General features: G+C 35.3%; 2 protein-coding genes across 3 annotated transcripts; both read left to right on the forward strand.

The window, feature by feature from the left end:
* The first annotated feature begins 1,182 nt into the window (after positions 1-1,182).
* On the forward strand, positions 1,183-11,529 carry gla (galactosidase, alpha). 2 transcript variants are annotated; one of them, XM_067457393.1, is made up of 8 exons: positions 1,183-1,428; positions 2,148-2,322; positions 2,943-3,120; positions 3,207-3,298; positions 3,748-3,909; positions 4,030-4,227; positions 4,657-4,863; positions 11,405-11,529. In XM_067457393.1, the coding sequence occupies exons 1-8, from the start codon at positions 1,268-1,270 to the stop codon at positions 11,417-11,419; spliced, it is 1,188 nt and encodes a 395-aa protein (XP_067313494.1). In that variant the 5' UTR covers positions 1,183-1,267; the 3' UTR covers positions 11,420-11,529. The 2 variants fall into 2 exon arrangements, with proteins under 2 accessions (XP_067313494.1, XP_067313493.1); XM_067457392.1 differs by lacking the exon at positions 11,405-11,529 and having other exon boundaries at positions 1,184-1,428; positions 4,657-5,403.
* Positions 11,420-23,658, forward strand: btk (Bruton agammaglobulinemia tyrosine kinase). The gene is made up of 17 exons (XM_067457391.1): positions 11,420-11,566; positions 11,829-11,933; positions 12,756-12,837; positions 13,009-13,137; positions 16,055-16,119; positions 16,202-16,392; positions 17,044-17,106; positions 18,757-18,811; positions 19,156-19,238; positions 19,458-19,585; positions 19,677-19,751; positions 19,990-20,161; positions 22,180-22,396; positions 22,470-22,534; positions 22,620-22,738; positions 22,810-22,967; positions 23,090-23,658. The coding sequence occupies exons 1-17, from the start codon at positions 11,420-11,422 to the stop codon at positions 23,156-23,158; spliced, it is 1,923 nt and encodes a 640-aa protein (XP_067313492.1). The 3' UTR covers positions 23,159-23,658.
* Positions 23,659-24,184: the final 526 nt, after the last annotated feature.

Genomic DNA, 24,184 nt, shown 5'->3' on the forward strand with positions numbered 1-24,184 from the left:
ACAAATAGTCATTTTTTTTAGGCATTAACAGCAAGGAAATGCAGAATTTTATAGTAAAGCAATACCAGATTATGGACTGTGTAATGGATCATGCAAAGGCGCGCTACCAAGATCTTTCTTTTCCTGCATCTGGTGTATAGTAAACATTTATCTTTGAAAATAATGTGCATCTGATTATAGTCAATCAATCCAAATAAGATAAGAAGATAAAAAGAAATTAACAAAAGATCAAGAGTTGTCAGCAAACACTCCTACTGATGTTGCTGTTACAATAATGGTCAATTCTGTCTTTTAACCTTTTTCAGCGCACACATTGAAAGCACAGGAGATAAGGAGGTATACCAGGAGGTGTACGGACTAAAAAAGATGGTAGGACGACTGAATGAGTCTGAGATTGAATAGCATTCTAATATATTTCCACCTAACACCTATATTTGAAAAAATAAATGCAATTGACTCATAATGTAAGAAACCAGTGTTGTAACATAGGGTGAATTGTAACATCGTGTCTGTCTTTATTAAAAAAAAAATATTTTGTTGATGTTAAATGAACCAACTGAATCGAAGGTTCTCTAGTTTAATTTGATTTTTAACATAAAAAATAGAAATGTCATGACTGACATGTAAAGATACTGATTAATCAGATCGTAGGCTACAAACAACAATATAAGACATCAATCTGCCTGATCCATTTTTTTAGGTATAACATGGGGAGGTTATGCTCTCAGAATTATCGTAAGTACAAGTTTTAGGTAAAAATTGCACATGAACGTCCTCACGTTTTGAAACTTGAAATCAATTAGCTCGTAATCACAACTTCAAAAGTCGGAATTATCAAATGTTTGATAGGCCTAGCACACGAAGGCAGCATTAATAACTGTTTTGATAAAATTATGATTAGCCTACCATAAAATCATACGAAAAAATCTCACTCCTACAGGCTACAGCACACACTCTACATTATTTGTACACAGTTTAAGAGAGTTTAGGCTACATCCACAACGTTTGAGAAGTGCTGTCAAAACTCGGTGTGTTTAATTACTCAGTACTCAGAAATGTCAAGTTCTCATTATATGAAACAGACAAAATATTATCATAATTCAAAAAATAGCGCCAATAAATAAAATCATACATACATTTGTGATTTGTTTTGGTGGGAGCGTGCGTGTGCCGTCATATTTGCACCTGACTGATAGGCTACGCTGTGAACACGGAAGTGTAACGACCTGTTGCATTTCGATTTAGTCATTCATCAGCGCAAACTAACATGAGTGTCTCAAATATAGTCTTTATCGGGATAGTGTCTTTATTTGTCCATGCCTCGGCGCTGGATAATGGCCTGGCGTTAACTCCGACCATGGGCTGGTTGCATTGGGAGAGATTTATGTGCAACATCGACTGTGATTCGGATCCTCAGAACTGCATTAGGTGAGCGCGGACTGATGACTTCATGTGCATACAGAAATTATGTTTAGTATTTAGTATGTATTCTAATATATGGTCTGTATATGAATATGGTAATCATCCAGTACCATGGTATATGGCAGACTATGGTATTAAAATCACTGTATCATGATACTGCTCAGTCATTTGATTGAGGAATAAACAAATAAATTAAAAAGCAACACAGAAAAGAAACCCAAAAAGAGTAGTAAATGTAGTAAGCTTAATGTTCATGGTTTTTATAAACAAAATTTATGTGAATGATTTGCAAAATTGCTTGTAATAGGTCTGTTAACTGGCCACCAATTAAAAATATATGTTAAAAAAGTTCTACTCCAATAGTAGATGGAATAAAATTCCCCAAATTCTATTTATAGTTACACAAAAATTATATTTCCCTGCATCAAAGGGTAAGATTGGAGAATTGCATGTTGACTACAACAATAAAGAAGAAAACTTGATGTGTATAGTGATGTCACATGAGTGTCAGACAGCTAAAGCATGTGATGTAAGATAATTTTTTCATACATCTCATCCTGCACTCAAGAGGGCAAAGGGCAGTTATGGGTCTCATAAAGTAGTGTTTAGAACCGTTTAGAACAGATGCTGTTTTCGCAACTGCACACACAGACAATCTGGCCCATACAGTGGGCAGATGTTTGACCATGATACCCTCATCTTTATGCTCTTGTGCGTCCTGGCAGAGAGGAGCTGTTCATGGAGATGGCAGATGTGATGGTGAAGGAGGGATGGAAGGAGGCTGGATATGAGTTTGTGTGCATTGATGATTGCTGGCCCTCGCATGAGAGGGACGCCCAGGGGCATCTACAGGCTGACCCTAAGAGGTTTCCCAGTGGGATCAAAAAATTGGCAGATTATGTGAGTATCTGTTGGCATCATAAAAGACTAGAAGAGGCTGACATGTAGCATTGCCTAGAATTGACAGAATGTTTTTGGAGAACTGTCCTTTTATCCTCTACTAGCCCTTATTTCACATGATTTCCTTATGATAATCAGTGGAAAATAAAATATTTCATATTTTGCCCACACAAAGCATCATATCATATTGCCTCGAATATGACTTGAAGGCTCTTAAAATAATAATTAAATTAACTATTGCAATAATGTAATTTCATAATTAATAAATTTTTAGTGTTCCGTGATAGAAAAAAAACACATGATTACAGATATGGCAATTTTATGATTTGCATAATTATGTACTTGGCAGTTTTATCTCTTTAGTGCCTTCATGTCCACATACATGTCATAGCAAAGGTGAATTAGCATACACTTAATTTACCATCAGGCAATTACTATAATTTAGATTTAGTTGTCATTTAGCAATATGCCATAATGTGGCTGCTCCAAAATCTTTTTGTCAGTTATATATCGCCCCCTACTGTTGTCATGCTTATATCACAATAAAACTCCATTCTGACATTGTGTAATACAACTTGTAAAGTGAATGTATATTAATTTCATATTTTGTGTGTTCTCAGGTCCATGCCAAAGGTCTGAAGTTAGGAATATATGCAGATGTTGGCACAAACACATGTGCGGGCTACCCTGGGAGTTTAGGCTACTATGATGTTGATGCTAAAACCTTTGCAGACTGGGGTGTGGATCTGTTAAAATTTGATGGGTGTTTCATGCCTGACTGGCATCAGCTGGGTGAAGGTAAGTGAATGTGCAAAACAATGTTATTTTTTTTATTTTTTGCTAAGAAATTATTTTTTGTATTGCACCATTTGAATGATTCTTAGGTTATATGAACATGTCGAGAGCTCTAAACCAGACTGGAAGAAGTATTGTATACTCTTGTGAATGGCCATTATATGAGTGGCAACACCAACAGGTAAGACACATGGAGATATTTTAATAAAAGTAATTTTTACTTTCAAAACATTGCTACGTTAAGGGGATGGTCCACCCAAAAATGAAAATCATGTCATTCCAAATTTATAATCATGATTTCTTCTGTGCAACAAAAATTAATCTTGATACAGCTTAAGTTCCCATTGACCTTCATTGTATTTTTTTATCCATACAATGGAAGTCAATAGGAACTGTCTTGTTGCCAACATTCTTCAAAATAAGTTTTTTGTTGTTGTTTTTTTTACATGGAAGAAAGAAAATCATATATGTTTGGAACAACACAAGGGTGAGTAAATTATGACATGTTGAAATTTTGGTTGGACTCTCCTTTTTTTGTAAGTGGATTAAAATAATTCTTCATAAAGTAGAATTAATTTTCTTTCAACTAATATTGCTTAGCAGACAAGTTTTATGTATCTTATAATTCAGCCTGATTATGAAGCAATTCGCAAGACCTGTAACCACTGGCGGAACTATGGAGATGTCTATGACCAATGGACAAGTGTGACGGGCATCCTGGACTGGACAGCTGATCATCAGAAGATCCTGCTTCCAGTGGCAGGACCAGGTGGATGGAATGACCCTGACATGGTATGAAGTACCTCATCTAATCATGTTACTGGCAAATCACAAGTTTACATGGCTAATATAAAATGAGCTCAGTGCAAACAACTTTAAATCATATCATATTTCTGGTCATGATGCTTCCAGCTGGTCATAGGCAACTTCGGCCTGAGCCACGATCAGCAGCAGACTCAGATGGCCTTGTGGGCTATCATGGCTGCCCCGCTTCTGATGTCCAATGACCTGCGTAACATCTGTCCCAAAGCCAAAAAACTACTGCAGAACAAACACATCATTGCCATCAACCAGGACCCTCTGGGCAAGCAGGGCTATCGTACATTAAAGGTAAAGCATCTTAGCCCTTTTTAGTACCAAATTACAGTCTTAATGGGATAGTTTACCCAAAAAGGAAAATGTTGTCATCATTTACTCACCCTCATTATTGTTCCAAAACTGTATGAGTTTATTTCTTCTGTTGAACACAAAAGAAAGTATTTTATAGAAACTTGATTGTAGCCATTGATTTCCATAGTATTTTTTCCCTATGAAATTTTTTTCCCTATGGACTATGGAAGTCATTGGCTACTGTCAACTGTGGGATTACCAACATTTTTTAAATATCTTATTTTGTGTTCAACAGACGAAATAAACTTATACAAGTTTAGAACAACATGACAGAATTTCCGTTTTTGGGTGAACTAGACCTTTAACCTAACATTTGTTTCATTAGGGTATCTGTCTTTGAGTTGAAATGCATTTATTGCCTGTTCACAGGCTGATAGTTTTGAGGTGTGGGAACGGCCTTTGTCGGGCAACAGGCTGGCCGTGGCAGTGATGAATAGACAGGAGATTGGTGGTCCACGCAGATTTACCATTTCTTTGGCGACACTACCTAGTTGGCAGCTCTGCAATCCGAAGTGCAACGTATCGCAGATCCTGCCCTTGTACCAGGAAAGGGGTGTCCAGAATCTCTTATCAAAGGTGATGGTCAAAGTCAATCCTACAGGCACAACACTTCTCACAGTCAACCCCATCAAAAGCTATCCTCATGACACCCTGTGACATGATTTGCAAAGCAAAACAGTTTTAAAACATAGACAATTTTCTATTGCACTATTGTGATCAAGTTACACATCCTGATATTTGTTATTATTTTTCCTTTTGAATACTGCTATAGAATCCTTTTTTATGTTTTTTGTTTTTACTTTTTTTTAAAGTGCACACTAAGTAATCAATACAAAATTTGTAGTTGCGTATCATTTGCTGTACATTTAAACAAGCACAAAGCACTTTAACTCTAAAACCTACAGTTTACACTTTACACATCTTTATTACTCAGCATCAATTTTTTTCAGTTCACAAGAAATGTACTGTACTACAGAAACGCATCTTCATGTTCTCCCATGATCTGTTCTACCTTATATTGAAGACTTACAATGATTTGCTCTGTAAAATTCCTTTTTTATTTTAACATGCATTAAAAACCTTGTTCTGAAATATATGCAATTGACGTGAATCAAATAAAGCATCTGTGTAAGTTTCAGTGGTACTCTTGCATTTCTATAATCTGAAAAAAATTACACTCAATATATTAATCAATATGCTTCTGAAGCTGTACTTCAGTTCATAAATCCATCTCCACAATCTATTTCAAACTGGTCAAACTGGCATAAAACATAAGTTGGCCAATAACAAGATTTTCTGTTCCAATAAATGTTAAATTATCATAATGGAAATTACATTTTTAGCATTGTTAGAATTAAATGGTTAGATACTTTTGATTAATTAAAGCTAAATTCATCATAAACAAAATAATTGTTAAAAGTTCAAATTAATTCTTGATACATGCACACAATACCTTACACTCTAAGCCATTTCTATAGAGATAACATTTACACACTAACATTTATTTCAACAAAAAATTAAAACACCAAAATGTTCAATTTATATTTAAAAAAAAAAGAATAGCTCAATTCCTTTGCAATAAGTTTATGTTTAAATGGTTTTTAACCAAGTCATTCATATATATTAAAAAAAATTATACATTATGTAATAGCACCACCATGTGTTTTGGAGGCACATGACCTGTTTGCCAAGTGGGTTATTGGGTTAATTCTTGTCCACCACATTTGCATAAATTGGTATTTTGGCATTTGACTTCTGCACATGAATAGTTGACAAGTCAGTGCAAACCTAAGGTGTCCACTAAAAGCAAGCCATTAAGTACTTTAACTTATTTTATTGGTAACAACATGTATCACATCCAAACTATCCAAACTTCATGTACTGTTTTTAATATTTTGTAGCATTAAAATATGCTGTAACAATTTAGAGACCATCTGTAATTGTCTTACTCATCAAAAGAGTCAAAGCAGGCTTGGAATTAATCTTCAGCCTTCCCAAAGTAATTATCTTTTTGAGTTGTGCACAGGTCACTTATGCACAGTATGCAGCTTATATTGCATATGCAGTATCAACAGACTGTGCTAACAGCAGTGTTAAGTGTTAACAGCCGCCCTGCATGAACGACAGTATGAAAATTAGCAGGAAGCAGAAGGGGAACTGAGTAACAAGAGTCCTGTGGTTGGGTGGAGTTTTGTCCAGTGTTGATCACATTCACAGTCCAGTTTAATATCCTGCACATAGTCTGACTGGTTTCATCCTGGTGCCAGATCACAGTGGATAAAACACAACTCGGGTAAGATATCTTAGTTTTCTTTTATTAGTCGAAAACTGTTTCTCTGTCAAAGAGTAAAACTGTGTAATTTGCCATTAATTGTACTTGTCAGACGTTGAGAAATGTTGCTTCAAAAGATAGAAAGAGAACAACCAAAGCAAACAAATGAATGCCTGGTTTCACAGACAAGGTTTAAGACCTGTCCCAGACTAAAATGCATGTTTGAGCTGTTTTAATGAAAGTAACTTGCATTGGCATATTTTAAAATATGTCAGTGCCATTGTTTTGTCACAAGATGCACACTAATGCTTTCCCAAAGCAAGTATTAAAAAAGATACTTAAATGTCCTAATTTAACTAAGGTCTAATCCTGGTTTTATCTAATCCCTGTCTGTGAAGCTGCGCCCAAGTTATTTAATAAATAGGCACTTTTATGTTCAATTTCAAACACAATGTAATTGTGACAGCTGATGGTGTCTTAAATTGGCTTAACTAACCTTATTTTAACCTCCTAGCTTCTCATTCTTTTCTGTGCAAATGCTGTTTGCACCTTGTGCCTAACTGTTTGACTTTAATAATTTATGTAACTAAATCAACATTCCATTTTTAATTTCTATTTGTATTCAATTTTGTTATAGTGTCCACATGGACAACACATAATATACAAAACAGTAACAGGTTTTCCATCCCAGCATATATAATAATGTAATAATAATAATATGAATGGAAACACTTTATGACAAGGTCACATTTGTTAACGATAGTTTTAACTAACATCATCTAACAATGTGCTATTTGTTACAGTACTTATTCATTTTCTTCACAAATACAACTGTTCATTGTTCCTTCATGTTAGTTTACAGTGCATTAATTAATGTTAACAAATACAAATTTTGATTTTAATAATGTATTAGTAAATGTTAAAATTGACTAACTTAAATTGAGAATCAGTTGTCTATTTACCTCACAATAGAATATGATATTCGTTCATATAAAATGTGTTCACCCAAAAATGAAATTTCTGTCATTAATTGCTCACCCTCTTTCTAAACCTGTCAGACCTCTGTTCATCTTCAGAACACAAATTAAGGTATTTTTTAATGAAATCCAAGATCTTTCTGACCCCCCTATAGACAGCAACAAAACAGAAATAACGTCATTTCATAACATTGGCAATAACGTTGCTGTTTATAAGAGGGTCATAAAGCTCTCGGATTTCATATTCTCATTTGTAATATTCTCATTTGTGTTCCTATGAACGAAGGTCTTACGGGTTTAGAATGACATGAGGGTGCGTAATTAATGATAGAAATTTCATTTTTTGGGTGAATGAACCCTTAAAAATAGTTCTATCCACTGGTTAGTATGCTTTACACATTCTTTCTTTCTTCTCCTCACTCCATAATGTTACTGAATTATGCAAAAACAGTTCTGCAGTATATACCACAGTGGTTTAGAGATACTATTGTAGGGGTGATAACATTACTAATGAGAGTCATTTATATATTGTCCAGCTTTTATGCATTTATATTTAACTTCTTTTTAGCAGATGCTTTTATCCAATGTGAAATCGAAAAATAAGTAACCAAATACAAACAGAACAAGAATAAGGCTGGTGTTGTCATGTTGGAGACATGAGCTAATGAGCTGACCTCTTTCAGACATGAGCTGACCTCTTTCAGCCAGAATGTTTTAGTGTTTTAGCAAGAATGTGGCCAAGCATGGAAGATATGAGGGGAATACTTGTAAAAGTTTAAGAATTGGCCATCAAAAGCCTCATGTTTATCCATAATTATTTGAGGGAATCCTCTTCCATGTTTATAGTAGATATAGTCCTGTAACATTTATAACCAACATTTAAACAAATGATCATACTCCTACACACCTTTGTGGGCATTGAGTGTGCAAGACTAAATTCATGAGAAGATGCAGTCAGAAAATATCTAACATCTATGCTTTGCATTTGTACATCACACAATGAAAAGAGTTCATTTTGGTGGATGTCAGTGATGTACATGGATGCAAATTAAAATTCCATCGAATAACATTTACTGTCATATTTAAATAGCCAAATAAATAGTGTTCAACCTAAACACTTTGACTGGACTATTAGATGAGAACACAACTTGAAACTACACTGAGCTGGATGATGACACCAGAGCTTCTTTATACCTGAATAAACTTTGTTTCATAATTGACAAATTTATGACAAACTTAAAAAATCTCGGCTCAGGCAGCTACGGGAATTCTACGGGAGCGGTGTGGAGCAAAGTGAGTGTTTCAACTTCCAATGATTTCCTATGAAAGTTAAGCTTCCTAAGGCATGAACTGAAAACGCGCCAGACTGAACACGCACTGTGAATGTATGCTGCGCCCGCGCTTATATCAGCTCTCCTGATGAATGTAATTTGACACTTGCTCGGCTCACTCACATTATATTGAACAGACACGTTTCGTTTTTAATTGTAGTGTCTGTTCTCTAACTGAACTAAATGATTTTATGAAAATGAACACAATGGTAGGGGCATTGCCGCGGTGATCAAGTGATCCAGTTAGCGGTGACTTTGGGAGTGGCCGCAAAGCAAGTGCATTCTGGGAGTTGTTGTCTTTCATCCACATTAGCCAAAAAATACATTTTTGGCTTTTCTCAGTCTAGAAGGCACCAAATTCAAAAATAATTTCACATTTCTACTACATATATTACCTAGTTTAAATACACATTTATCTTCCCAGTCCTGAAGTACCCATTTAACTCAGTTCATAACTTTGCATAATGTTACTGAACTGAACCAAAACTGAACTGACTTCATCTGAATAATCACACTAATAATCACACGTGCCTTTTTTTTACATTAGAATTGAATTCTCTTCTCATCATTGATTGAAACTTTCCTGCAAAAGCTGCTTCAAAACAATCTGTATTATATAAAGAGCTATTTAAATAAATAGAAAATAACCAAATATTTATTTGCAAATGTCGCATTTGAGTTTTAATTAGCCAAGTGAATAAGCAAAATATGAACCATAAACCACAGAGGTGTAGATAAATTGTGGTTTAATGTGACAGACTATCTTTTGTCCAGTTCCCTCTCTCCAAACATGAGCGACACATGCTTATCATTCAGGAACCTTACAGACGTAGGACACTCTAGAAGGTTCCTGTTGCCCAACATCAATTTCAATGTAAAGCGAGTATTTAAACTGCTAACCACAGGGATTAATGTGTGGGTGAGTTATTTTTTGCAACAAACAAACAAAACGAAAACACTTCAGTTACGCGTCATAAACGTATGATTTGGCCTAAAATTAAGATGCACCTGCCCTGCCACTATTCATTATAGGAAATGATGGTCTTTTTAAGCAGTATAGGGTAAATCAACAACCTGTTACAAGTTACACTTGTGCAACATCTGCCTGAAAAAAAACCCTGATGTGAAACAGAGACAAGCTTAACAGTAATTATCTGACTCGTACTGCTTACTGATGCCGATACGAACTGTTTCCCCTTCCTCTGTATCACAGATCAACATTGATGCAACTTCCCTGTATGAAGTCTTCTAAGTCATTGCCCTTTGAAAAAGTTGTCAAGTTTATGGTAAACAAGGCCACTAAAACCAATGCATATGCACTGCGTTTCTGACATTCTTAACACCAAAGACGCACCATTATCATCCAGGTGTAGAGTGTGTTTAACAGCAGCAGATGCTTGTGGTATTTTAATAGTAGATAATATAGAGTTTCAGCTTAAATATAAAGAGGCGGTGATGTTCATATTTGTCACAGACTACAAGAAGGTTTGATCGCACACTTATTTAGGTGTTAAAAGCGTTGGTGGCAGCATAAGAAGAAACCAGGAAATGCTTGCATGGTGTTTAAAATAGGCAGTTTAGTTTCTCTACCACATGCACAGACGACTCAGCATTTAACAGCCATGTGAGAGAAGCTTATTGCAGAGACACTGAAAGTAATGAGGAACAGAACTAACTGAGATGTTTTAAAGGACACTGGCATACAGGTAACTTTACCAAATGCTTCTATATGGAGTAAAACATGTTATATATGGCACTTTCCTATTTTAATCAGAATACAAGAAACTAATCTTTATTGATTCATGTAAATGTGTTAAGTTATATAAGGTTAGTGATTATAGTGCAAACCTAAAAGCTGTGTTCAGTTAGAAAGTTCATCAACAAGGTCATTCAATGATTAACAATTTTTTTTTTCGAATTTTTTTCTCTTATCCATTTAATGGATTCAGTGGGACCTTTATGATGTTGTGTAATGATAAATGAGTGTGAAAAAGTAGCGTCCGGATTTTTTTGTACTGTCTGCGTTAATATTTCAACCTACAGTATCAATATGAATAAGAATATTGTTCCCAATACTTCTTGTCTTATTGCACTAAGACGCAGGCCTTTAGGAGAGAAGGATGTGAACGTTCAGTTTTGGTTTGTAGATAGTGAGAGTACATGATGAGTGAGATTGTGGGTTTACAGCTTAGATTAAAGCAGGAAGAAGCATTCATGATTTACAGGAGGAAATATTGGCAACAAAGGATGTCATTGACACTGACAGGAGGGCTCATGCAAACCATTTTAATCAGACATGGCTGCCTAAATCCATCTTCAGCTTTAGACATGCTAAATCATTGTATTATCTATTGGTAAAAACAGGACGTAGCATAAATGCTACCATTATTGTATACTGACATTTGGAAGCAGAGTGGTATGACTGCAGATGACTTAAAAACATATTAACAAAGCCAAATAAATATTTACATATTTAACAAAATCTCATGAGAGTTACTCATCACTCCAAAAGTTAAGATGAAGTTTTTGTTCCACAGGTTCCACAGATTTAAATGAACATGCCAGACAGCATTCTGGAGGAGATTTTTATAAAACGGTCCCAGCAGAAGAAGAAGACCTCACCTTTAAACTTCAAGGAAAGGTTGTTTGTGCTCACTCAGGATAAAATATCCTACTACGACTATGACGTCGAAAAAGGGGTATGTATGTATTTGACTTTTACTTACCATAACAGTAGAACAGTTAGGAAATCCTTTATTTTGCTGAAGGCATCGACATGAGTTGTCAATTTTTTTCTATTTTCAAAATGCATCTTTTTGATCTGATCTTCAATAATCCATTTCACGTCATAACACCAAGAAAACGATCTGACGCTACTTCCGTTACATTGTGACTAATATATTTAAACCACAAGTTGTAATTTTTCACTTTTGTGTTACCATAATCCTTTTGAATTTTTAGAAAAGGAAAAGCCTGAAAGGTTATGTGGACATTGAAAAGATCAAATGTGTGGAGGTTGTTATACCAGAAGAAAGCCCACCTCCTGACCGACAGTTCCCATTTCAGGTGGGTCCCTGCCAATAATAAGACATTAAAACCATCCAAGACTACGCATTCTTGTTCACCAACTTCAATGGGAACTCATATTTCTAAACATTTTAATGTGCATTCTATGTGTTTTTACTGTAATCATGTTAGTTCCACTTCCCTCATTAATATATTGTATATAATCCTGGATTTTTAATTTGAAATAAGTGTTGTCTTTGTTGCTGTATCTAAACTAAAAGTTTCAGCATTAGCCGTCTAGTATACACACTAACAAAATCCTGAAGGCTGGTCGAAATATTATTGAACTGATATAGTGCAAGAAGAAACACTGCTAAGGCTTTCAACCATGATAAGAGGCTAGAGTAATGAAGCAGAAGTGAAACCTTTCCTCTTCAAAGTCTGAAATCAGATGAACTACAGAACTCAACAGGTGCTGACTGTAAAACTACTAGGCAGACAAAAACACTTTACCTAACTTAGGTAACTTAAGCACAAAAAGTGAGTTATCCATCCTCAGACCACAGACAAACAGAAAAGGCTCCAGGAAATGAATGTGTCAAAACAACATGTTGTGGTTTTTTCAGTTTTTCAGTGTTAAAGCTTAAAATAATGAGCTTAATGTATGTATATATATTTATAATGTTACTTTTAATAACTACTTTGCAACTTTCAAAAATAGCACTAAAAATAAACTAAGAGCAACAGTACAGTAAATGAGCTTCAAAAGAAAAAGGAGATATTTGGCAATAGTAAATTATGTTGAAATGAAACAGTTGATTCATCTTTTGGCCTAGGTCATTTATAACTTTGCATTGTGATGTTTTTTCTTTTCTCTAACAGATAATCTATGACGAAGGTCCCCTTTATATATTTGCTAAGTCAGATCAAATTCGAATGCACTGGATACATGAGCTAAAAAATGGTCAGTATTTATTTTAAGTCATTATCACAAAGTCTATTCAAATTAGTAAGCCACCTTTATGTGGAATACATTATAGAAACGATAAAAGTATGAATGTTTCCCATAATGCAACAATTCCTATGCAAAACTCTGTGTTCCATGTAAATGGTTTCCAATGTACGTGTCTTAAAGTGGTCCGGTTCAACAAGGACCTGATTCAGAAGTACCACCCGTGTTTCTGGGAAGATGGCATTTGGAAGTGTTGCCAGCAGGAAGTGAAGCAGGCTATGGGCTGCAGGGTGCTAGAGACCAAAAATGGAGGTGTGTAAAACTAAAAAACACTTCAGCAATAGAGTTTAGAACGTTGGGATCCATGAACGGTTCTTACAGGTACATTTTTCCGTAGAATCTGAAAAAATATCGTACTGTGAGTGTTGCCTGCAGTGTTAAGCAACTACTGAATCAGTACAGTCGGTTCAGCTTAGTGATTCAAAAGCAAAAATTGCAACCAGTGTAGCCAATTATGAATTGTGCTTATGAGTCGGATCTTTTTTGGGTATTATTATGGCAAACTGCGTAGTAATTTCTGGATGAATGACTCATTCATTTATTAACTGCAGAGTTAATAAAGCAAATACAACTACCTTTAATGCTTTAATTAGTGTCAAATTGTAGCTGTAGCTAAAGATGCACTTTATGCGTTTTATAAGTTGAGGCCTATTATATAAGAGTAAATTAATGAAATTTAAATATAATGATACCACATTTTTGTTTTTTGTTGTTTAATACATAGCTAAATGGGTATGTATTTCCTAAATGATCCAATAATTGTCCTGCTTAGTTGGGGACACTTAATAATTTAACAATATTATTGATTTAACTACTCTGACACAATTGGACAAGAACTGAACTGAGCTGGACATTGACATCACTGTTTTCAGCAGAACTGCTTATTAAAATGATTTATGATCTTGACAACAAAACAGAATAAACGCCGAAATGACTTCAGTTAAACAGCTACTGTACTGCAGAACTGAACTCATCATTGAATCATTTCCTGTTATCACTATAAAGATGCTTTGAAACAATTTGAATTGTATGATGAAACGCTATATAAATAAAAGTGACTTGACTTGATTAAAGGAGTAGTTAACAAATTTTTAATTATGTCATCATTAAGTGTGTTTACGCCTTATTGAACGAGATTCTGACTTGTTGAAAAAGTGTACACATCTTTGTAGAATTTGTAATTACAATTTGACTTGTACCATGTGGCCACTGTACCACCTGACCACTGCAGTTACATATTGGCATTGATAATGTTACTATAAAAAAATATATAATTCTGAGTCCAAAAGCAGCTCAGAGTAAAACTGAAAGATGTGTTGACATCTCGTAATTATAGTAATTCTATCTTATGGGTAAAATGAAAAGACAGAATGTAATACTATTACTCAAAATATATTTTGTGTTACACAGAAAAAAGAAAGTCATACAAGGTTTGGAATGAGTAAATTATGACAGAATTTAAATTTCTAGGGTGAATTATCCCTATGAGGGCAACTATTGTTTTGCATTTATGACACCTCTAAATTCTATGTTAACACACTCTTTGAATAGTTTCAAATGTATTTATTATTAAAATGATCTCATCATTTGTCAAGGGAAGGCTCTTTCTTCCAAATATTTAGGCCTATTCCCTAGAAGTACTCAGAGAGTCCTTAACTAAACAACACTGCATAATGATGACACAATCTTTGTGATTTCCTTTTTCTTTATTTAGCGTCTAGGACAGGACATAGTAAGACAAGAAATAAAAAGACAGGATTTTAAATAAAACAGACAATCAAAACAATTAAGCAACAAAATTTGGTTTTATATGTGAAGTGTGCGCTGGTGTGTTATGCATACTTCTATATATACTCTCACCTAAAGAATTATTAGGAACACCTGTTCAATTTCTCATTATCAAATTATCAACCTATCACATGGCAGTTGCTTCAATGCATTTAGGGGTGTGGTCCTGGTCAAGACAATCTCCTGAACTCAAAACTGAATGTCAGAAAGAAAGGTGATTGTCAGAAAGAAAGGGAAAGAAAGGTGATTTAAGCAATTTTGAGCGTGACATGGTTGTTGGTGCCAGACGGGCGAGTCTGAGTATTTTACAATCTGCTCATTTACTGGGATTTTCACACACAACCATTTTTAGGGTTTACAAAGAATTGTGTGAAAATGGAAAAACATCCAGGATGTGGCAGTCCTGTTGAAGCTTTGCCCATCCCTTGTTGATGCTAGAAGTCAGAGGAGAATGGGCTGACTGACTCAAGCTGATACAAGAGCAACTTTGACTGAAATAACCACTTGTTACAACCAAGGTATGCTACAACAGATGGGCTACAACAGCAGAAGATCCCACCAGGTACCACTCATCTCCACTACAAATAGAAAAAAGAGGCGAAAATTTGCACGAGCTCACCAAAATTGGACAGTTGAAGACTGGAAAAATGTTGCCTGGTCTGATGAGTCGATTTCTGTCAGAATTTGGTGTAAACAGAATGAGAGCATGGATCCATCATGCCTTGTTACCACTGTGCAGGCTGTGGTGGTGGTGTATTGGTTTTCTCAGCACACTTTAGGCCCCTTAGTACCTATTGGGCATTGTTTAAATGCCACGGCCTACCTGAGCATTGTTTCTGACCATGTCCATCCCTTTATGACCACCATGTACCCATCCTCTGATGGCTGTTTCCAGCAGGATAATGCACCATGTCACAAAGCTCAAATAATTTCTAATTGGTTTCTTGAACATGACAATGAGTTCACTGTACTAAAATGCCCCCACAGTCACCAGATATCAACCCAATAGAGCATCAGCAATCGTGACCTGGATGTGCATCCCACAAATCTCCATCAACTGCAATATGGGCCAACATTCCTAAAGAATACTTTCAGCACCTTGTTGAATCAATGCCACATCGAATTAAGGCAGTTCTGAAGGTGAAAAGGGGTCAAACACAGTATCAGTATGGTGTTCCTAATAATCCTTTAGGTGGGTGTATAAGAGAATTTGAGAAAATAGGAGGAAGAAAATTAAGGAGTGATTTGTTTTTGTGATTTCCATTCCAACTGCATTCAGCAAGGCTCCATTGCTTCATCGATTCAATATTTAATAGTTAATGCTAATTAAACAGCATTTGTACTTATTTAATATGTCAATATCTCTTAACCTCCTTCTAAGGGTATTTCAATAGACGTTCCAAGAATCGTGATTCCAGAAAGCCTCTTCCACCAACACCCGAGGAGGTCAGTTACCAGTGACAATATATGCATAATGTACCATCAGATTTACCCTTTATAAATGATCTGTGTTACATTCCTGATTTAGGAAAAACCACCCAGACCTCTGCCCCCCCAACCACCCATGCTCCCCTCAGGCTTCAGTGTGGGCATGACTGTTGTAGCTGAATATGAGTATGCACCGATGACTCCCCATGACCTAGAGCTGAGAAAGGACGAGGAGTACACACTCTTAGAAATCAACGATCCCAACTGGTTTAAAGCTAGAGATAAATATGGGTAAGAGATTGTGAAATGAATACACGCATATGACTAGAAATGCAAAAGTGTTGCATCTGTACACTGTAAAAAATTATTTAGAAAAAAAGTTACCTGGTTGCCTTAAAATTTTTAGTTCACTGAAATTAAAATTTTGAGTTAATACACTGAACATTTTTTGAGATTCGACAACCTTTATTAAAACATTATTAAAAGATTTTGTAAGCATATTGGGTAATTGTGTGTGTTTTATTTCTGATGACGCAGTGAAACATGCCAAATAGTGCTATTTTCATGATTTATCAAATTTTTTATGTGGTTCAGATACAATAATATTTTGAGTTTCTATTTATTAAACAAATTTCCTTCATTGTATCAACTCAAAGTTTTAATTTCAATAAACTCACAATTTTAAGGCAACCAGGTTACTTACTTTTTTAAGTTAAACCAACAAAAACCAACCAAAGGTTTTTACAGTGTAGACATCAAAATTGTCTAAATATGCTAATAGAGAATGTATTTAATAAACACATGAACTACTGTTCAATTATTTGCATATCTGGGGAAACTTTACAGGCTGTGGGTAATAGGTAGTCAGGTGAAACTAGCTGTGCAATCAGGACTGTTCTTTTAGATATGAAAACCATTACTAATCTCCTATACTGTTTACAGAAAGGAAGGCTACATCCCAAGTAACTACATTGCTCAGGCCTTGAATGGACTGGAGAAATATGAGTAAGTATACATGATTCAACAAAACGGACAACAACAGCCTTCTACACTAGTTAGATAAGGTGAACAATTTTAAATCTTATGAACAGTCCAACTAGCCTGACAAGCCAGACCCACATCAATATGTTGGGTCTGGGAACTCACCATTGACAGGGCTCAATCTGAGGGGCAGGATAAACGGTTGTCTTTTGCCGTATCTGGTCGGCAAAACTCCAAACACATCTTCCCTTCTTAAGAATGACTTCAGTGCCATTCTTTGTTCTTTTTTCAAAGAAAATCTTAACTCCAAGTCTTCCAAATTCACGGCCAAAGCTGATTCGAAAGACCTCCGTTTGCCAGCTTCTTTGTTTAGTAACCAAAGTAGCACACCAATCTTCCGTCATTATGTTAATTTATATATAGCCTAATAAAACACAAATGTAATATGTTGGTAAAAAATTAGTATACCTTCAGGTCAGACTATTTTTTCTTTAATTCTGCAACTGTCCGTTCTGTCCCACGGACACAATTGACAGCAGAAGCAATACTTTGCCACTCGCACTGCTTCTTTTTATTAGTGACCCCAATGCTGTGGCAACCAAATAACACAGTTTCCTGAGCCTCCACCTCCCCTACAAGTGTTTCAATCTCAGTGTCTGAGAAGTGTTTTTTTCCCTCTTTTAACACCTGTCGCCATTATTCAAAGTAACAGAAATAAATGTTTTCACTTACTTGGACTATTTAATTTGCGGGTCGCATGCCAGTTTTCCAGGTATGTATGGGATTCCACTCTCATTTGCATGCCGATCAGCATTAATGAGGTGATTTACATTGACTATTTATGGTTAAAATGGGCATGTACAGGGCGGGATATGAGGCTGGTTCACATACGCACATCTGTGGGTGATCTGTGATTTATAAAGAGAACATTGCTTAGAGGTGTGCGTACGCATGGTTTTATAAATCGGTATATTTTTTGCCGTACGCAATTTTTGGCTTTTGGGGCGCACATAAACTTTTAGTAGGGATCCTATGTACAGTTTTATAAACGAGGCCCCAGAAGTGTATTGAGAGTTTATAGACTACACCGCTAGGGTGCGTCTATATTTCTAGGCTAAAGTCAAATCACATTTGAACAGATTATAACCAAGCGGCAAACTCCCACAGTTTTTCTTGAAGCTAATACGGAAGTAACTTAAACTGCAATTCCTCGACTGGTCACTAGGGACAGGCTCCAGAAAGGAGCACAATCTCATTGAGCCACATGTTAAAATTCACAACTTTACAGCAGAAAAAAAAAAACCTGTTTACAGCCTGGTACAAATTGTGGTTTTAGTCTATACGGCATTTTTTAATAACTCATTCTTTTACATTATATAAAGCTTTAAAGTTCTGAGTAAATAAGGGCGTGGCTACTGTGATTGACAGGTGGATAGCCATTTATCTGCTGTCTGTTAGTGTCACCTCAGCTCTGCCCATGTCCTGCCACTTTACCCATTTTCTGTTCTCCGGATGTGACGCGCGATGACATGCTGCCAAGATGGCAACGGCCAGCTCGTCTCCACTTTGCACTTCAAAACTGAACTTCAGAATCCTATGGGTGACGTCACGGACACGTCGTCCATATTTTTTTTACAGTCTATGATTATAACATATGTCCTATCTCTCCCATAGTTGGTACTGCAAGAATATAAATCGCAGCCAGGCAGAGAATTTACTGAAAACTGAAGTAAGTATAATGGTGGCAATCAAAAACATGATTTATCATTATAAACAAAATAATGTATAAACACTCTGATTATAACAAAATTACATCTATGTTTCATATATATTCACATATATACTGTATATATATATATATATATATAAATGAATATATATATATATATATATATATATATATATATATATATATATATATATATATATATATATATATAAATGAATATATATATATTTTTTTCTTTTTTTTTTACATTGAAATGATTATAAACAGTGGCACACCAACTTAAATATAACCTATAGTTATAATAAACAGTGTGCGTTCTGAAATGTTTTTTTTTTTTTAAACAGAATAAAGATGGAGGTTTCTTGGTGAGAGACTCTGGCAAATTCACTGGGAAATACACTGTCTCTGTGTTCTCCAAGGCTGGTGGGTGAGTCTGATCAAGCGTATTAAATTGAAAGTGAAACACTGACCCTATACGGAAGAGAGATGTAAATCTCTCTATGCAAAACTAGGATAAGTCCCATCACAGTTCAAGGTTCTCACTCTATAAAGTGTTGTGGCTCTCTCAAATTCTTTGTGAGACAGATTTAAGGTTTAACTTGAATCCTAAGTGATTGTGTGAACTTCATTTCTTGTCTCTCTTCAGGGAGACTGTTGGCAGTTGCAGACACTACAACATATGCATCACTGCAGAAGGCCAATTCTATCTAGCGGAGAAGCACAACTTCAGCAGTATCCCAGAACTTATTAATTACCACCAGCACAATGCAGCAGGTAAATCTCACCTTAACTAGTGGCTTAAGAATACACAATGGCAAATTATGGCTCTAGTGGTATTTAATCAATGCAAATATGTCTGTTTCAGGTCTAGTGAGCAGACTAAAATACATTGTGTCAAATCGAGCTCAGAACGCTCCCTGCACTGCTGGTCTGGGTTATGGTGAGTTTTTATTTTTTAGGGCATGGCACCAATAATGCCAAGGTCAAAGGTTTGATTCCTAGGTAATGCGTGAACTGATCAAATGCATACTTTGAAAATAAATGTGCATTTTGCATCTGTTGAGCATATAAATGTACAGATATAAGTGTAAATATCTGGCTTATGGTTATGAAATTTATGAATGGTGTTGATTTAAACTACTCGCTAAAAATGTAATATTTCCTACTTTTCATTCCAGGAAGTTGGGAGATCGACCCCCGTCAACTTACATTTATCAGAGAACTTGGCAACGGTCAGTTTGGAGTGGTAAAGTATGGGAAATGGCAAGGACGTCATGACGTGGCCATTAAAATGGTCAAAGAGGGCTCAATGTCAGAGGATGACTTCATTGAGGAGGCCAAAGTCATGATGTAAGTATAAGCTACCGTTGAAAAGTTTGGGGTCAATGAGGTTTTTAATTTAATTTAATTTATTTTAAATTTTATTGACTTATTTCAGCAATTATTTCACATAAGACTTATATAGTATATAGTAAATAGTATCACTGTTTCCACAAAAATAGCAGCACAGCATCAATAATATTTTCAACATCGATTATAAAAAGAAATGTTTCTTAATCAGCATATTACAATGATTTCTGAAGGATCATGATGTTGGAGACTAAATTAATGATGCTGAAAAATCAGCTTTGCATCACAGGAATATATACAGAGGAGATTTAGAAACATTAGATTTTCTTTTAGAAATATTGTTGATATTCATTGCTTCATGCTTGAAATTTTAAGGAAGATTAGCTGTGGGTATACCATTGTTCTGCTAGCATGTTTTACAAAATACCAAGGTACTTCAACAAAAACCTTTTATTTTGTCAAACACACCATGATTAAAATTAGAGAACAATAAACATAAAACATTCAGCACAAAAAACATTACAACTAAAATGTGATACTTACAGCAGTCAAAAATTAGTAGGAAGAAAGCCCTTGCTTTGAATGAGCTCAGCACATCTGCGGCCACAGGATATCACTAGATACTCATACTGCTCCGGTGTGATCTTGGTCCACTCTTCTTCCAGTCTCTTCCACAGTTCGGTAACTATAGTGGATTTCTTAGCCATAACTTTATCGCCAATGATTTTACATAGATTTTCAATGGGGTTTAGATCAGACTCTGGGCTGGCCATTTCATTATTTCAATGTTCTCACTTTCAAGGAACTGCTTTACCCGTTTTGCAGTGTGATCGGGGGCATTGTCTTGCATACAAATTGCGGGCTGATTGGGAGATGCTTGCAGTGAAGGAACCACATGTTGCCGAAGGAGGTTCTGATAAACAGGTTCTGAGGTTCTGCCATGTAGCTGTATAATAGGCCCAACTCCTGCTGCAGAAACATCCCCAAAACATTGCCACTTCCTCCACCATCTTTCACTGACTTCTTTGGGCACTGTGGGTTCAATCTTTCCCCAGTTTGATGCCGAACATAAAGTTTCCCATCAGAGCCAAATAAATTCAACTTGTATTCATCACTAAAATAAACTTTGGACCAGTTCTCCTCTGTGTCTGTTCACACAACATGCTCCTCAGAAAAGGTTAGTCTAGCCTTTTGATTCTTTCTGCTGATGAGAGGCTTGGTCACGGCAGAGTGAGCATTCGGTCTGAATTCTCTTAAATGATAAGACACTGTATGGCAAAACAGATCCTTACTGTGTTCAGCTCTGAACTGGCAAGTAATTCCTGCTGCAGTGTTGAACCGATTCTGATTCCAAAGTCTCCGCATTGTCCTGTCTTCTCGTGCATTGGTCTTGCGTACCCTTTACCCTTTTTGGGTACTTGAATGAATTAGTGTCTTTGTAAACCTTTAATATTCTAGAAATTACAGATTTGGAATGACCAACTTCTTTTGCAATAGCTGAAAGGGTCATCCCTTTGACCTTCACCAGGACAACCTGGTGTCTTAGGGTTTTAGAGTGGCTTGCCATCTTGCAAAGTCAGTGAAAATTGGAAAGTTTGCTTCAAGTTAAATAGGGTTTGCCAGATTATTATGGAAATTAGCACCAAGTGCCAGATTAACACCCAAAGCTTGAAGGTATCTGAAAGTGTTCTCTAATTTTGACCAGCATTATTTTTCAATTGTCTTATTTAAGTTGTATATACTGTACTTCAGAATATATTTAACTTGTGAAATATGTTTAAAAAACTGACCTTCTGCTCCTGTTAGGATCATTTTAAAAAGGACTAAGCAGTGATTTTTTTAGGAAATTGTAATATATATTTAATATATTGTAATATATATATATATATATATATATATATATATATATATATATATATATATATATATATATATATATATATATATATATATATATATATATATATATATATATATATATATATATATATATATAATGTTTTGCTGTATAACACTAGGAAACTCTGTCATGAAAACCTGGTGCAGCTCTATGGCGTCTGCACAAAACAACGACCCATCTACATAGTCACAGAATATCTTGCCAATGGATGTCTGCTGAATTACTTACGGGATGACCTGCAGCACCCCTCCAGTATTCTTCTTCTTGAGATGTGTAAAGATGTCAGCGAGGGCATGGCCTACTTAGAGGCCAATCAGTACATCCACAGAGACCTGGTTCGTGTAACACAAAAATATTGAAAGAGATATTTTACCATTAAAATGTCTAAAATGTTTTATTCTCTCATAGGCTGCTCGGAACTGTTTAGTAGACTTAAATGGAACAATTAAAGTGACTGATTTTGGATTGTCAAGGTAACTGAATGCATGGTGGACAACACTTTTTAAGCACAATTCGCTATACTTTGTCCCTGCATAGAAATTATTGCTGTCCATACAGGTATGTTCTGGATGATGAATACACCAGCTCTGTTGGTTCAAAGTTCCCAGTGCGCTGGTCACCTCCTGAAGTCCTCCTTTACTGCAAGTTCAGCAGCAAGTCAGATATTTGGGCATTTGGTACGTCTCCACTGTATTTCCAGCATAGCTTCTTTCAAAACAGCTGTTTCATTATGTCTTTTTTCTGACAGGTGTTTTGATGTGGGAGGTGTACACTCTGGGCAGAATGCCTTATGATCGGTGGAACAACACAGAGATAGTAGAGAAAATTTCTGCAGGTCACAGGCTTTATCGCCCACAAATGGCCTCTGACAAAGTTTATTCCATTATGAACAGCTGCTGGCATGAGGTACAGAGCTCTATACTAATAGTCAAAACATTTTTTTTTATTAAAACTCTTATTTGTTAATGCAAATTTAAACATGACAAAAGTCAAAATCCCTAAAAGTTTGTCATTCTCTTTTTATATAGAGACCAGATGAGCGGCCCACATTCGTGGATCTTGTCATGACCATCAAGGATTTGCTTTTCAATATGTAATAGACATAACTACTGTGCACCCTTGAACATTAAGGATACAGTCCACCAAATGCAATAGAAAGAATCATTATAAAACTTGTCTTGAATAACCTCATCAATTTCTTTCAACTTAGAACCCAGTAATGTGAATGCTGAGTTACATATGTCTTGGATAATTTTATTTGAGTTTAAAATGTTGTAAGAAAAAAAGAGATGATTGAAATGTGATTTCTCACTTGATATTGCAGTTTTAAAAGCTATGCTATATTTTGTCTAGAACATTGCCTTCAGTTTCATATATAAATCAAAAGCTATCTTTAATATTATTGCAATTATTTATAACAACCAGCAGCAACAATAATATAAACATTTAGGACTACATCCACAAATCTTTCAGGCTTGTTGTGTAAATATCTTTTATTCAAATCACTTTCTCTCCGGTGGTTGAAATCTGATGGATATTTAATTAAAGACTAGAGTTTGTCTTTTCATCTAGCTGAGTACTGAATAAAATGAGCGGTTTCCAGTATTCCTCTGTCTCCACTGATTTTAGTCATACTCTTTTATTCTTATTCAAATTATACACGTTTTTCACCATTAATGTCAGTAAACACTTAATTAAGAGGGATTCTTTTAGTTTTCAACATTTAAAAAATGTCTTAACCCAGCCTGCTCCAAGCCTCCAACATTAATTTCCATGTTAAACAAATGTAGTTATATATTAATATTTTTATATATTTTATAATATATATATATATATAAAATATTTTTATGAATTTTTTTTTTTTTTTTTTTTTTAAACCTAAACTGTGGAAAGGGATAGAAATTAAACACAGTAGCTTATTAATGCTAACACCTGGTTAACACACTTGAGGAGTTTCAAAAGCAGATTTTGACTGACACCATTTCACCAAATTCATTTATCACGTATGAGCCCTATAAAGTAGCATCTGTCTAAGAGGAGTTTCTTATAAAGAAAATATAAATTCCCCTAAAATGTCAAGGAACTGTCAAAGTTTGGCAATAGGGAAGTTGATATACTAAAAA

This window comes from Pseudorasbora parva, chromosome 11, assembly GCF_024679245.1.
Source record: "Pseudorasbora parva isolate DD20220531a chromosome 11, ASM2467924v1, whole genome shotgun sequence".
NCBI lineage: Eukaryota > Metazoa > Chordata > Actinopteri > Cypriniformes > Gobionidae > Pseudorasbora > Pseudorasbora parva.

Coding starts and splice junctions, on each gene's coding strand:
- btk (XM_067457391.1), top strand. CDS start 11,420: ATGAACATGCCAGACAGCATTCTGGAGGAGATTTTTATAAAACGGTCC. Junction 11,567..11,828: donor ACTATGACGTCGAAAAAGGG/GTATGTATGTAT, acceptor TTGAATTTTTAG/AAAAGGAAAAGCCTGAAAGG. Junction 20,162..22,179: donor GAGGAGGCCAAAGTCATGAT/GTAAGTATAAGC, acceptor GTATAACACTAG/GAAACTCTGTCATGAAAACC.
- gla (XM_067457392.1), top strand. CDS start 1,268: ATGAGTGTCTCAAATATAGTCTTTATCGGGATAGTGTCTTTATTTGTC. Junction 1,429..2,147: donor GATCCTCAGAACTGCATTAG/GTGAGCGCGGAC, acceptor GCGTCCTGGCAG/AGAGGAGCTGTTCATGGAGA. Junction 3,910..4,029: donor GATGGAATGACCCTGACATG/GTATGAAGTACC, acceptor TGATGCTTCCAG/CTGGTCATAGGCAACTTCGG.